The 14,811-nt window shown below is 40.2% G+C and overlaps 1 protein-coding gene across 1 annotated transcript in view; it reads right to left on the reverse strand.

Moving 5' to 3' along the window:
* Positions 1–278: 278 nt before the first annotated feature.
* LOC115330220 (mucin-19-like) overlaps positions 279–14,811 on the reverse strand; it is a 60,947-nt gene continuing 46,414 nt past the window's right edge. The window contains exons 9-13 of the mRNA XM_040215147.1: positions 14,391–14,495; positions 8,485–8,557; positions 2,414–2,469; positions 1,768–1,855; positions 279–332 (exon numbers count right to left, since the gene is read on the reverse strand). Of these exons, the coding sequence (XP_040071081.1) occupies positions 287–332; positions 1,768–1,855; positions 2,414–2,469; positions 8,485–8,557; positions 14,391–14,495 (368 nt within the window). The 3' untranslated portion in view covers positions 279–286. The remainder of the gene's footprint in view (positions 333–1,767; positions 1,856–2,413; positions 2,470–8,484; positions 8,558–14,390; positions 14,496–14,811) is intronic.

The following is a 14,811-nucleotide window of genomic DNA, read 5'->3' on the forward strand; positions in this document are numbered from 1 at the left end:
GTTCTTTGTGGCTTCATTTACGACGGACGTATAAATTCCTGTGATCATATTTCGAAATTTCAAAATGAAAGCTTGCTCAGATGATGTTGTAGTGATGACAATTGTTTAGTGCAAGATCTCAGTGACGATTATGCGTGGTGCTAATGGTCAGATGCTGGCGCATTCGTGTGGTGAGGTCAGACGAAATCTTGCATCACTCTCCTCCATTCGACCGCCTGAAGAAGAAAGTGGGTTAAAATAAACGCAACTGCCAATTTATTTTGTGTAATGTAACAATAGTTCGGACTCACATTTTGCAGTTTTTGGTCAGTATTTGATTCTTTTTCTTCAACCTGTCCGAACAAAAGTGATAATAGGCGGTTTGGAGCAAAACTCCAGGAAATAAATAATTTCGCAATTTTTATAGTACTCGATGTTAAAAAAAAAACTAAAAAAAACATTCGTGATAATTAAACTCAGGTCACTTCAGGACAAAGCATAACAATCTTGTCGCGCGAAAAAAAAATTACATAGGAAGTTAGCAATAATATTTACTAATGCTAAAAAAAACATGCCTCCGTGAAACCCAATCCAGTTTGCTTTGGGCTCACTCTGTGAATAAATTAACAATAAAGCTGTTGAATAAAAACATACAAATAATATGAGATGTGCCGAACTGCAATGGGTTGTACATGGTAGATAATATGCAACAATATGCCGTATTGTTTTCTCACAGATCGTAGAAACAAAAGACAAAACAAAAAAAAAACACCAGGTTATTCTGAATATAGTTTACTTTCGTGCATATGCCTCTTCAGAGTTCTAACAAAGTCTGTTCAAGCTTTTGGATGCTTTCTTAATAAATAGTAAAAAAAAGAAGGGGGGAGGGCGACAATTCGCAATTTACTTTTTTGTCATGTTTCGCGGATTTCAGTTTCTGGTAAGCGTCAACTTCTTGCTGAAATGAATATTTGAAAGACATATTCGTGTGCATCTTTTTCTTGTACCTTAAACCTCGGAAACTGTACTTATGCTGACGCGGGCACGTAGCAAGGATTTTGTTCCGGGGGGAGGGGGGGGGGGGGCGCCCATGACAAAAGACTGTATGAGGGGGAGGGGGAGAGGAGGTCCCAGCAAAAATGAAGATTTCCGGGGGGGCCCAGGCCACGTGCCCCCCCCCCCCCCCCTTTGTCTACGTGCCTGCGCTGACGGGTGAGCAGGCCACCAACACACCTGGTATTGCATAAGTTAGCTATGGTGCAATAATGACCGCAATAAATTAACATATATGAATTTTTTGTTTTATAAAAAAATGCACAGAGAAGAGCCAATATACTCTGTATTGCCTTATGACTATTCGAATATATTTACCTTGCAAACTTAGAACATTACGACATTGCTGCTAGAATAGTTTAATTGTTGACCGCACCTCTACTAGAAACAGTGGCAGAGTAATAATAGCCGGTGACATTCACTACACAAGCATCATAGATACAGTACGTTTTGAGCTTGGATGGGAAGTAACTGAAATATTTGTTTTACGTAGAGATGTTTGCATTTTAGTTCTCAAATGAACTTCGAACGGGTGTTGGACACCAGCTGAGACCAGACGGGGGTGTGAACAGCAGCGTATTTATAATTGATATCAACTATAATTAGTGGCATGGGATTACAGTGCCCTAATGTTTATTGTAAAGAATGTAAAACAAAATTGTGAATAAAGTGAAATAGACGTTGCTCTAAAATCCCCGTTGCATATTGCGAACGCGGCTGAGCAAGGCGCCTTACCTCAAAATTATGCTTCCTGTCAAAACCAAGCAGATCAGAAGAAGTGCCGACAGCACCACTCCAATGATTACAGTGTTCAATGTGGCAGCTACAAAAATCATGAGTGAAATGCAATAAGCCAGTTTTGTGCTAAAGTATAATAGATACTTTTTAAATTCGTTTTTTAATTAAAAGGACAAAAAATTTGAAAGTACATGTAGCAAACATTAGAGTTTACATAACCGCCGATTACTATCTGCATAACTAATGAAGGCGGTTAAATTCCTCACACTTTCGTGAAATGTCTCATGTTTAAATATATTGATTTTGTCTAGAATCATTCAAAATCTGTGGATTTTACATCCTCAACACTGAAATCCTTATATCATTGTACTGCAGTAATGGACGTTGATACCTAATATTAATTATAAATTGAAACTGCACAAAAAATTCCGAATGCCTGAGCACGAAGTGCAAGTTCAGGGCAATGATTTATACATTAATAAGTTAGCCCCCAAAAACCAAAAAAAAAAAAAAGAAAAAGGAAACGAGCCGATAACAACAGTCTAATTGAATGTTCGATTAAAATTAGGGCTAAATCCAATGTTTCATTGGGATTTATAGGTAGAATTGCTGAAAGTTTATGCTTTCAAGGATTAAAACTTACACCAAACTTCCTTGTTTTCTTCCTCGCATAGTGGTCCCTTAAATGTTGGTGGACACCTAAAAATGAAATTGCAAAAAAAAAAAAAAACACCAGCGTCACTTTAATCAACGAAATGATGTCTATTTCTGACTCTAATATTTTATTAGCCTATGGCTTCAAGGGTAGTATGCAGAAGTGTAATTTACAATATCTCGAAGGAAAAAAATACTCCGCTATCATAAAGATTACGCTAGTTCGAACTTTATTGTTCAAAGATCCTGCCAAGCGTATTAACACATATCGTGATTAATTTGAGCTCTTCACACTGGCCTTATTTGCAGCTATATCCAAATAAAATATCTTACCCAAAATAGTTTATGTGAAGAAATCGGTTCGGAACATTGAAGGAAAACTGTCTATTTAGTGGATAGTTATATCAATTCAACCGAAATATTTAGATCATAAACCCACACCGGATAAATTTATCCTAAATTCATGCGCTATAGGCATATCGTAAACTCATACTGTATAGTTATATTATAAACTAATCTATTACAGTTATATCATAACCGCGTGCCGCATAGTCACTTATTTGCAAAGTTTTTAATTTTAATTTGATTTTATCTCGAAACAAATGGGCTGTCAGTTGGGCGAGTGCCGTCTTCACCACTCAACCACTCATTTATCAGGCTCAGTGGGAATTATATGAATCGATAATAGTCATGCTAAGTTGACTAATTAGCTGCAATTTGTAAATTAGCTGTTAATTTTCGGTTTTTAAGGCAAGGTTGGAATTGCTGTTTTGACGACAATTACCATGAGAGACCTGAGCAATTTAAATAATTTCTTCAAATGTTGTGTTTCGTATGATAGTATTGCATTAATGTTCGATTTTTGTTTTCCTCAATCAAAAATTGCAAGCCTAAAAAACGCAGAAATTCGAGCCTACAATGACGCTTGGAAGAGTGACGTTGTGGTTTCGGTCACGTCGTCACTTGTGTCGTCGGCGCACCCTGCAAGGACCGCCTTGGAGGTAGTGACGGCGTAAATGTAACAACGACATCACTCATCCAAGCGTCATTAGGAAGTTTTAAAATCGCGTATACAATTTTAGCCCACGGCGACGCTTGCGTTAGAGCTCACAGAGCAGGAGAGTTTTAGAATAGCGTTGCTCCGTTACGACGCCAAAAACCCGAGCATCTCGCCTCTCGCGTTTGTAAAGCCACCAAGATAGATTAACCATTTTTATTTTAACCACGAAATTCTATGACCCGTCGTCTCCGATTGCGTTGACTTAGGGAGAGGTGTTGTGTGCTGAACTTCCCACACCGTCCCTTGGACGAGATACGTGCTCACGTCGCAAGCAGCAAGTTGCTTGCGATCGCTGCCCACCCTTTTCTGGATCTTCCAACTGTTTTTAACGCGATCCACCAGTAGGGCTGCAATATCGTACTGTACTGACAACCACAGCCGTAGGGATTCCGCCGACGTTTCGCACGCGGCAACCGCCAAGGCGGTCGCTGCCGCTGTCCTGGGAGCCTCCATTTTTAAATTCTGCTCGTCTTGGCTTCAGCCAAAACTTCTCGCGTATCGCAAATGCTTCTTGGAGGAGCGCAACGATTCTGCGTACGCACGCAATTTTGACAAATAGCATGCGCTAAAATAGCGCACGCAAAACGCAACACGAGGTTAGCGTACGAGGCATGCGCACTGGCGACGACGCTAATCTTTGAGGACGCAACGCACTAACGTACGCTATTCTAAAAGTTCCTATCGTGTGCAGGGATTTCGGCGCTCTTTTGAGTGCTATTTTTACTAGCGCGAAAAGAGGAGAACTTTGGTTTATATTAATTACTGAAAAACAATTATATTTAAGCAAACTTTAAAATTACTTTGGCTTCTAATACACGTCCCGTCAATATTGCAATAAAATCATGACCCATAAAAGCAATAACTAGAAAGTCCACCAACAGATTTTGGTTAATTTGTCAACTTGAGGTGATGATTATTCCCTCATGTAATGTCCGCCGAGCCTCACAAATATATAGTGAAAAAAGTCCTCGTCCAGCGTTTCTTACCCTCTATGAAAAAAAAAAAAAAAACTTATCAAATTAAAAGCAGAGACACTAGATGTGCCGGATATTTATGCTAAATATCATCACTGCAGATATCAAAGATCAGAAAACATCGTTTCAAAATATATATTAAATTAGTATCCTTACATCAATATGAATATTCCAAATATGAGCTTGATTTGCAATCCTTCCTTAAGATATATTACTATTTCAAACGGTTTGCTTCGACTGGCGAAATATTAATTTTCTTGCATCAAAAAACCTCGCTATGAACAAACCGAAGAGTTTAATTTTTGAGCAAAAAATAAATTCAAACAAGATATTGAAATTTTAATTGTTGCATTAATTGGTGTCTTCCTTTTGACTTGTTTTTGATACATTTCTTTGATGATAACTTAAGAATTTCTAATAAAATAAAAGTATATTTGAGGACACTGTTTTTTTTTAATACTGCGCAACATTCCAATAAATATCCCAACCAGTATTAGGTCTACAATTTAATCTGGCTAATGTTATATTCAGGTTATGTGGGTCATTAACATAGAAAGATGGCAAATAATACCTTATATTTCTCGATCAAAAAGAAAGCAAGGTCAGATGTGGTACGTATAGACAGCATGGTTGTAAAATTATTTGTAAATTTAAAATTTCAACGATAATAAGATGTGACCTCTGTGATACTGTATTACTCCGATTTTATACTCTGGCTTTGTTTTCCTATTCAATGGTAACAGCATGTTGCGACAAATACCAAAATCCCGTCCTAGATGCTACGATCGAGGCATTTAAAGGTCACAATTTATATACTATTACTCGAAACCGGAAAGTTTGTTCTCTCCATGAATTCCTTCCAATTTCTATGGGAAGCTGTTGAGTTAAACAAAAATGTAAGTGGTGGTTTTGAATACTTAGACAAAACAGAATAATGATAAACAATTTATTGATGTCCACTCCTTCTGATGAAAGTTTATAAAAGGGAAGTTTTGTTTTAAGCGTTTTAGTTATTGTAAAACTGATATTTAAATATGTAACTTCAAATTTAGCAAGATGTTGAAATGTTCTTGTTTTTTTTTTAGTGAAAAAGTTGCTAGCACACAAGAGTAGTATTTAAAATGAGTAATTTAATTACTGAGCTTTAATTACTTTTTTAAGTAAATTGCAATTGTAATCCATTACTCTTGACAAAGAATAATTATATTTGTTATTTAATTACTGTTTGCCTGGGTCTTTGGAAAATATTGACGACAATTGAAACTACTTTTCATTTTTCCGCTAGAAATAGTGACAAAAGAAAATAGAGTTAGCATCTGCCTCATTGCCGTTCTGCCAACACAAAGGTCTGTGAAACGCCAAAGCTGTGCCAGGGCACCGACCGTGAGCGCACACCTTAGCTAAGGGAGTTGGATCCTGGGAAAGTATCGTCATTGCATTCTCTCCATTCTAGTCGAACACAAACATATACTAACATACAGACGACTAAGAACCAGGGAAGGCAATTGGCTGGTCTGTCTTCTTTGCCATAGCAATCGCCATTTTGGTTCCTTAAAATCTTTAAAGCTTCTACAGGATCGTTATATACCAATGCGCCACAATCGCCATAGAGCGTAGCTGTACTGAAAGCGTTCGTTGTCAACTGAAGCTTTTTGGCTCTCTGTATGACATCAACTTATCAATTGTGCTTATCCCCACGGATCTCTCGCAATTAGTTTAGTAAGGTACGTTGTTGGGCTAGTTGGTTCATCTTAGTAAAACATATAAAATAGCGCAACAGGAACAAGGACAAGAAGTAAACAGGAGATGCGGATACTAGGAAGAAGCCGAGAGACGGTCGCTCGAGAGCTATTGGAAGCTTTCTTTATCAAAAAAAGTGGGACGGCATGTGTCAGCGACACTTCTATTGTTCTTTATTGTAATGAATATCAGTTTTTGAATGATCGGGTGAAAAATTAATCAACTTTTACGTGGAGCTGCTTTGCCTGTCGTGTGTATATATGTGTTCGATTTTCCAGAATAAAACTAGTTGAAAGTTAGCGCCTGTCCTGTTTACTTCTTGTCCTTGTTCCTGTTGCGCTATTTTATATGTTTTACTCTCGCAATTATTTTTGTTGCGCACTTAGAAATAGGGAGATAATTTTTTCAATGCCGCCAAGCAGCGACATCGCATATGGTAGCGGTTGCGAAGATGTGCGCTTGTTTCGCCAGTGTGTTGATAACAAAATCTCCCTATACAAGACACTTCTTTATAAAGCAATTTGCCACCGGGAATTGAAATTCAGTCACAAAAAATGCAAAGGTCAGCGAGAAACTGGTCATTCCGTAAACCAAAATGGCGACCAGACGGGGGGCTCAGCTCTACTTCCTCGGGATCCTCTGTCTTTAAAAGTTGGGAAACTGCTGAAGTTTCAGCACACCTTGAGCGGCACGAAAATGTCCTATTCAAAGCGAGCGTACTTCCCTTAAAAGTAAATAATAAAAATAATTTGATTTTTGTGCGCACATGAATATTTTTTTATGGATTGTGTAGGCTATGTCGAGATTGATTAAAAGTTTAAGCTTTGAACGCATGCGTTTCGTGCCTAGCTGAGTCACTAACAGGATGAAAACGCCACTGAGAAGCTTAACTTCCCCCTCATCCAGCGCGAGCTTTCTACCTTTAATGACAGTCTCATGAGCTTTGGGCCTGCACGTGCAACCAAAGCGCGGCGCCAGGCAACAAGCGTTTGCTGGAGGCCGGTCGTCCGAAGGGTAAACCCTGTCCTCTTCATGCTCTTGGTGAATATAACACAGCGATATCATGCTTATTTCGAACATCAGTGCTAAAAAGAACACTAAACAATCTTAGTGGTGTTTCAGAATACCAAAAGAACTCATGAGCATAAGGCTCGAGGTACACCTAAGCACTTCTTTTGAGTTGTGAATGCGAAAGCAGGAATTCCGTTCTTGAGCGCGCCCTCGTGAATTGGCCGCGCCGCGGTGACATCGGCCGTGCCGCCGCTCTGGAGTCTGCCCGGGCGGGCTGGCACCGCCGCCATCCGATTCCTTCTACCGGCGCGCTGGCGGCGCGGGTACACAGCGCCATCAGGTGGCGCACCTCGAAACTGACGCGCGGCGGCTGCATCCCTCAGATTTCGGCTTCATTTCGCTGCAGTTTTACGCGGCTTTTTATGCGGCTTCAAAGCTGGGAGGCTTCATATGGCGGTTTCATTTCTTTGCCGTTTTGCGTGGCTTTCAGCGTGGCTTCAGATCGCGGCTTCACCTCGCTCCATTGGGAGAGGGGAATTTAGCTGTCGTTTGGAGCGGTTTTTGGTGCGCCTTCAAAGCTCATGACGTCGGCTCGCTCCGAGGGGCAGTTACAGTTTTCGCATTATTAACGAAGTGGACAAACGAAGGCATGCAATGTGACGGATGTTAACAGGCGTAAAACAAATATTCAGGAGTCAGAAAAGAAAAGCGCACATCTTAGGGCGGAAAAATGCTTTCAGATTTACATTTGTAAAGAATCGTACCCTCGATACAAAACTTATTGTGAAGTGTTTTCATTACTTTCTGAAAGTGATGCATAAAGTTATGACTGATATTTTCTACCTACTAATTATACGCTAGAATCACAAGCATATAATTAAAGTTCACCCAAATTTCGGGATAATACGAATTTTTCAAAATCCCCGGCCAAAGTCCCTTGAGACTAATGTATTACGTTTCGGTCTAGTCCAAATGCTTTCTCGGGCCACGGTGGATCATACGCTTTACTACTTTTAAAACACAGTTGTTGTAATTCTAATTAAACTACATTTGCAAAGCAATGTAGCCAATCGTATTCATAAGGTTGAAATTGTACGCTTCTTTAGCAGAATGTATACGTAACTAAATTATATTTGTTGAAATCATAAGATACATGCAGGTCCATCGGTTAGACAAATGTGAACAATTTAGTTTAATTTTCGATCAATAAAATGTTGCTTAGATACTACAGTGGACACGTTTTTCATACTTCCACAGAAACAGAGGAACACTTACGTGCACGTAAAGTCGACAGCGGCGTCTGGCTTGCAGGTGCCTCCATTTTTGCAAACGTTTAGTGTACACACAGCTATAATGTAAACAAACGCATTGCACATTTTATTCGTATTCAGAGCAACTGTGATGTATAATTCTAACGACAAAGAAAATGAATGTGTTTTAATCTTGGCGCAACATTTGGAAGTATGTCTGTTCAGAAACTGTGGGGGCAACAAAATAATTCCTAGATAAATGATGCAGATTTCAGTTTTTTATTGTGAGGATTTTGGGAAGTCCTCTTCTCTAGCAGTCAGGATTTTTACCTCTACATGCCCTGTTGTTTATGTCCGTAGGATGTACGGTTAGTATTATACAAATAATACCTACGAGAGTAGGTACGTACGCGCGCTGGCAATACAATAATAAAACAGCCGATCAAGCCTTTTTCTGGGTTTTCGGCCCTAGAATCTCAATTAACTTTTGTCTTGTCAGAGACCCAAAAATGAAAGCTTAACTTCGCCTTCCACTCCTTGTTGGGACCTCAGCGGTATCTTAATAACTGGCCGGTACTCTAAAAAAGCACGATGGACTGTTTCAACTCGTATTGTCCGCTATGGTATTACAATAAGTCTGACGAAAATATGGGATGAGAGTAAAGGAACTACTATTATGCCTACTTTCTTGAATAGTCACTAACCTAAATAGTGATTTCGCTTTCACTTTCTATTATTGGTATCGCCATGGTTCTTGGTTGTCACGTAGAACAATTACTCCGAAAGTATTACTTAGAAACAATTTTCTTAGTGTCTTAACACACGACAATCAAGTAGGCCTTCAATAAGTGGAAACCTTAGGGTTTGACATCAGGCCCGGATGTAATTGGTGGGCTCGCCTTGTTAGGTGGTGAAAATCAGCGGGTTATACTGATACAAAACTTCCTAACATGCCCATAAGAGCTGTGGACTTAAAAAAAAAAAATATCGAGCTTCTTCAGTTCATGATGCAGTCGAAAGCATGATTCTAAACTTAATAAAAGCATATGTCATAAAAAAGTTTATTTCAATATTCTGTAGAACGGATTAAACCGCGGTGTCTATACCATGCTGACGGCACCAGTACTATAAATTGTTTAAAGAATATGCCTAGACGACACAGACAAGCTGTTCGAGACGTCGTTATTGTTAAAAATAGTGACGCATATTTTTTCCAGGTTATTTTCGAAGCCGGTGGATTTCACATGGTTGTAAAAATAGCATAAATTTGTATTTATTTATGCCAGGTTCGCTGTCCACGTTCAACATGGGGGCAACGCAACGTAAAGTGGGCTGCTGTGTTTCTTATCTTTTCTGTTTCTTTTTGATGTGCGTTTGATTTGTCTGCCTTGGTAGGATCAGATGTGGTTATTTCCTGTTGTTGAACACAGCTTTCGTTAACCATCGTGTTTTGTCTCTTCGAGCATTTTCCGTGTTTTAAACTCACACCATAAAGAGTCTGGTTTAAATTACAGAAAACGTTTGGTAATATTTCACTCTAGAGAACATTGGAGCAGCCCTTGTCATAACTGTGATCACAACTTTTTCCAAGGACTGCACTCCTTCCTTTCTACAGGAGACTAATCTGTTCGTGGATAAACCAAACATTACATAAAAAGCGGTGTCAGAGTTGAAATTTCGTATTAGTTGAAATTCGGGACTCTTATTTTATATAAGACTCCCGAATTATGGAGTTTTTTTCGCTTAATGGTGAACGTGAACAATTTTATTTGCACTTTTGAGTGTCTGGTGTCTCGCTTTTAGCAGAAGAATATTTAAGAGCACTGAGAGAGTACACTAACGAAGTAATGGCATCATATTGCCGCATGCATGGCCAAGTTGGCATCGCTCCCGGCTCCCAAGCGAGAGCACAGCTGTATAGTTCTCCTAATGGAACCTTTTTTGCACAATCCTGTGACATATCGCTTGATCTTGCGCATAATTTTCCAGACTACGCAATATCTAGAAAAGGTTGAAACTGGCAACATCAGCACAGTCCATCTTTCGTCGCGATCTGACAATGTATACGGTTCTTTCTCGTTTTAATTTGAGAACACCAGATAGCCTTATCAAACGTGTGTTTTCAGTTCCACATTTACCTGCTGTTTTTATTCGTGACAATATACTATACGTTATTTGAACCAGGATGTCTGAAGTGTTCATTCACTGGACGAAAATAACCAAAAACTTAACAAAAACACTGAAGCAAAAAAGAAAAAAGACAGAAAAAGTGTGATGATTTAATATGCGGTTAGCTTTGCATGTAAAGCTAAGACACACGTTATGTACCCCATTTTTTATATACATTTTATATTATTCGGAAACGTTACCAAAGGTTATTCTCTAAACATTAACTGCCTGCCCATATTAATGGGGCTCAGTTATTACTTTGTGTTTATGCGACTTTTTTTTTAAATTTAGGTCGAATGTTATACTTTCATTGTGATATACCATGCGCAACTATTTTCACTCCATAAGAAAAAACACGTTTTTTTTACACACCATCATCCTTGAATATTTTATCCTTTTTTGCTTTGTCTAGAAAGTCATTTTTTACAAGAATTCTATCGAACAAATGTGTCTTTATATTTTGTTTAAAACCCGCAGATAAATGGCCACTGACGACTCCGACATGCATACTTTACACTGTCTAAAAGGTTGCTGAAGGGCGCAATAAAACAAGCTAAACATCGTCTGCATATCGAGAAAAAACATATTGCACGCACGGGGCTAAAACATGCGCCTGATTTTCCGGTTGGCAGTCCTCCTCGCTCGGGATCAACGGAAGAAAAAGATAAAATGCCAAAGTACAAGCCCGGGTTGAAGTAACAGAGCAGTCAAGGAGCGCACCACCTCACTATTGCCGTCACCATGCACGCAAAATTCTTATATAAATTTTATATTTTTTCTTTCTGAAAATGTTTTTTTTTTTGTATTAATATGTTAGGGTGATACCGAGAGATATTTAGCAACAATAAAGAAATATCGATGTTCTGCTTGTGAGCGGCCAAAACGATGTCTAAATTTGACTGGGTCGAAAACCAAAAGCAGTGTATGAATGAATTACTGAATTACTTGGAATGATGGTAATGAGGGTTAGAGTTTTGGTTGGAAAGCGATTCGACTGCAAAAGGGAGAGAGCATAAGTAAAAAAAATGAAAGCCGTTTACAATTGACTGTAACGCCGGTTGGACCGCAGCTCTTAAGGAGGAAGATGGAAGCGTACTGAGGGATAGGTGACTCCTTAAGGTTACGTGACCTCAGGGGGGGTCGTGTGACGTCAGGGGGGTCACGTGACCTCGGGGGAGGGGGTCACGTGACTTCAGGGGGTCGCGTGACGTCAGGGGGTCACGTGGCCTCGGGGGAGGGAGTCACGTGACCTCAGGGGGTCACCTGACCTTAGGGGGTCACGTGACCTCGGGGTGGTAACGTCACCTCAGGCGGTCACGTGACCTGGGGGTCACGTGACCTCAGGGGGGTCTCGTGACCTCAGGCGGTCACGTGACCTCGGGGGGGGGGGGGGGGGCGGTCACGAGATTTCGGGGGAGGGGGTCACGTGACCTGGGGGTCACGTGCCCTGGGGGTCATGTGACTTGGGGAGTAACGTGACCTGGGTGTCACGTGACCTGGGGGTCACGTGGCCTGGGGGGGTCACGTGGCCTGGGGGGTCACGTGACTTGGGGGGTCACGTGACCTGGGTGGTCACGTGACTTGGAGGGGTCACGTGACCCTGGGGGAAGTCACGTAACCTTGCGGGTACGCCGACGGCGACGCCGCTCAAGCCGGAAACGGCCGCCTAAGAACTGCGCTCTAAGGTACGCAGTCGGGCAGAGGCGCAGCTTCCGTGCGCTTGGCGCAAGCAAGGAGGTGGCGCTGTTCTATGGAAGACTTCGTTAGCTCACCGACGGTGGTCGCTTGATGCTGTTAGCTCTGTATAACCGGTAGTTCACGAAACATAACGTGACAGGCAAAAGTGAGATCTGAATGTCAAAACGCTTTTTTTTTTGAGGCAATGAGTTTGCGAATTATTTTCGGGAGAGTTGGATATATGGAGCAACCAGTACGGAGTGGCTACAGTTCGCGTGTAAGCGCTAAGTGCTGTATATTGTCATGAATAACAAGAGCAGAGGCGGCGAAAATCTCATTTCAAACTGATAGTCTAATGGTGCGAACTTGTGCCAAACAAAATAAAAAACGATCGTCGAGGCAGTTGAAAAGCAGGCCGCGATTTTGCGGCGTAACAGCAAGCGAGAGCGAGACTGACTATACAAGCTCCCGCGCAGCTCTTTATCCAGTGTGAGTTGGCTTCTCGATCCTTCGGACCAGAAGGTTCGAGCGTCAAGCGTTCGGCATGAGAATTCACAGACGCTTTCGTGAACAAGAAAATAGGACGAATTCATAAAAGTTCTGGCGCCGCGAGCGGCAATGTTACCCATCATCTGCGTGTAATTGGTTTACTACCAGATATAAATTAACATCTGGAATGGGCTGCTCTTCGAGACATCCACGTATGAAATATATTTATTTTATATTCATAAGGGATATTTCGGTTTGTCCGTATTTTCCTTCACAAGAAAATAAACATTGTGTCTGGGTTTAGAAATCCGCAGACACTTCATTGTTGCACTTATCTAGCCTAACACCCCTCGCCTCCCCCAATTTCACTAAGTTATCGTTGTCATCATCGGAAACATGATAAACCTGATCCGCTGCTTTTACTTTTCTTCTCGAGTTTCTTGTAGCAGCTTATGTTATTTTTTGTAGAATTCGTTAACTGATCAGCCTGATGATATTTGACATAAAACACGCCGAATTCCTGAATACATTTTTAGAGCAGTTTAGGAGTCTTATAAAGAGTGAAAAACATAATTTAGATTTTCCGGATATGTAAATATGGTTGTGATAGTATAATACAAAAAAAACTAAATGAAAGTAATGTTTATGAGAAAAGTGCTGGTTGGTAAATGCTGAGTGAAATTCACCATGATAAAATTTTCAAAGGTGGCTTAACCTGCTTTTAAGAGTGGTCTATGCATAGGTGCCCGTCTCATTGGTTAAGCTGCCCCACCAACCATGCAATTGTTTTTTAATTATGGAATTTTTTTATATGAAATTAGTCTCGTCATTCATTGGTGTATTTCCTTGATACGTTTAGACATGAAATTGATGTCACATGACAACATGACGACATTATGACGTATGATTAAATGACTCAATTTTTTCTGCCACAATTGAGGAAAAATTAACGTCGCCTGACGTCCTAGTATCATATAAAAGTGGCGATGTGGGCTAATTGACTACCGACTGAAGAGGCGGTGTGAGCTAGTTGGTTCGTAACTGAATTGTCCGTTGTCATTTAGCGCTTGTAAGTTTACCTCTTCTACTTTGATCAATTTTTCTACAGAATATTTTCGTCTCTTCAGTCGTAGCACGACGTGATGCCACGACTTCACACAATTATATCCCGTCACGTAACGCCACCCCATGGCGTCAGTTCAAGTGACGTAAATTTACCCGTTATATTTAAGTGTGATATTGATATCATGTGACGTCACACCGCTTTTCATCACTTGACACGATCACATGACGTGACGTCAAGGTGTTAACTTCACGTGACTATTTTTTTCGCTATTTCCTTTCTACATTTAGCGGGGAACATAAGTAATACGTTTTTGCTCACTCTCCGTAAAATCTCTTTACTGCATTCTAGACAGGTTGAAACGATTGCTCTTGAAAGATTGCATTTTACGCATCTTTATAACTTCGGAGATAAAGGTCGGTGCACTCTTTCAAACTCATTGATCATTTTCTGATTCTACCCGCAATTAGGCTAAATTCAGAAAGCACGTATTCTCACATAAATATAATAAAATATGGACAAATTATACTTACAGACACAAGTGTCATTATCAAGCCGAAACCCTCGTTTGCAGAGACAGGTTTGATGCACGCACTCCTTGTTTTCATGTTCACTGCAGTACTCAGTGCAGGGTTTATCTGAATACAACAAAAAGGAATACGTTAAATAACGCTGAGAGCATGACATAAAACTTAGTTGTGAATGAAAGACCATAGAGCAGAGTTTTTTTTTTTTGTTTTTTTTGTCGGCGAAATATGAGAACTATATGGATATTTAATTTTACGGTTATTTAGTATTTGAGAAGAACAATTATGAAAACATTAATAAGGTAAGTCCATTCCACGTTAACTCTACATCAGCTCTGCTAACGCAGCTTTCTTGAGGCGATTAAATTCTGCTTGCAAAGTACTAACCGCGCTCCCTAAGAGGCGTTAGTGGGTTAATCAAACAGTG

This window comes from Ixodes scapularis, unplaced genomic scaffold (genome assembly GCF_016920785.2).
Source record: "Ixodes scapularis isolate PalLabHiFi unplaced genomic scaffold, ASM1692078v2 PGA_scaffold0__279_contigs__length_252992795, whole genome shotgun sequence".
Taxonomy (NCBI): Eukaryota; Metazoa; Arthropoda; class Arachnida; order Ixodida; family Ixodidae; genus Ixodes; species Ixodes scapularis.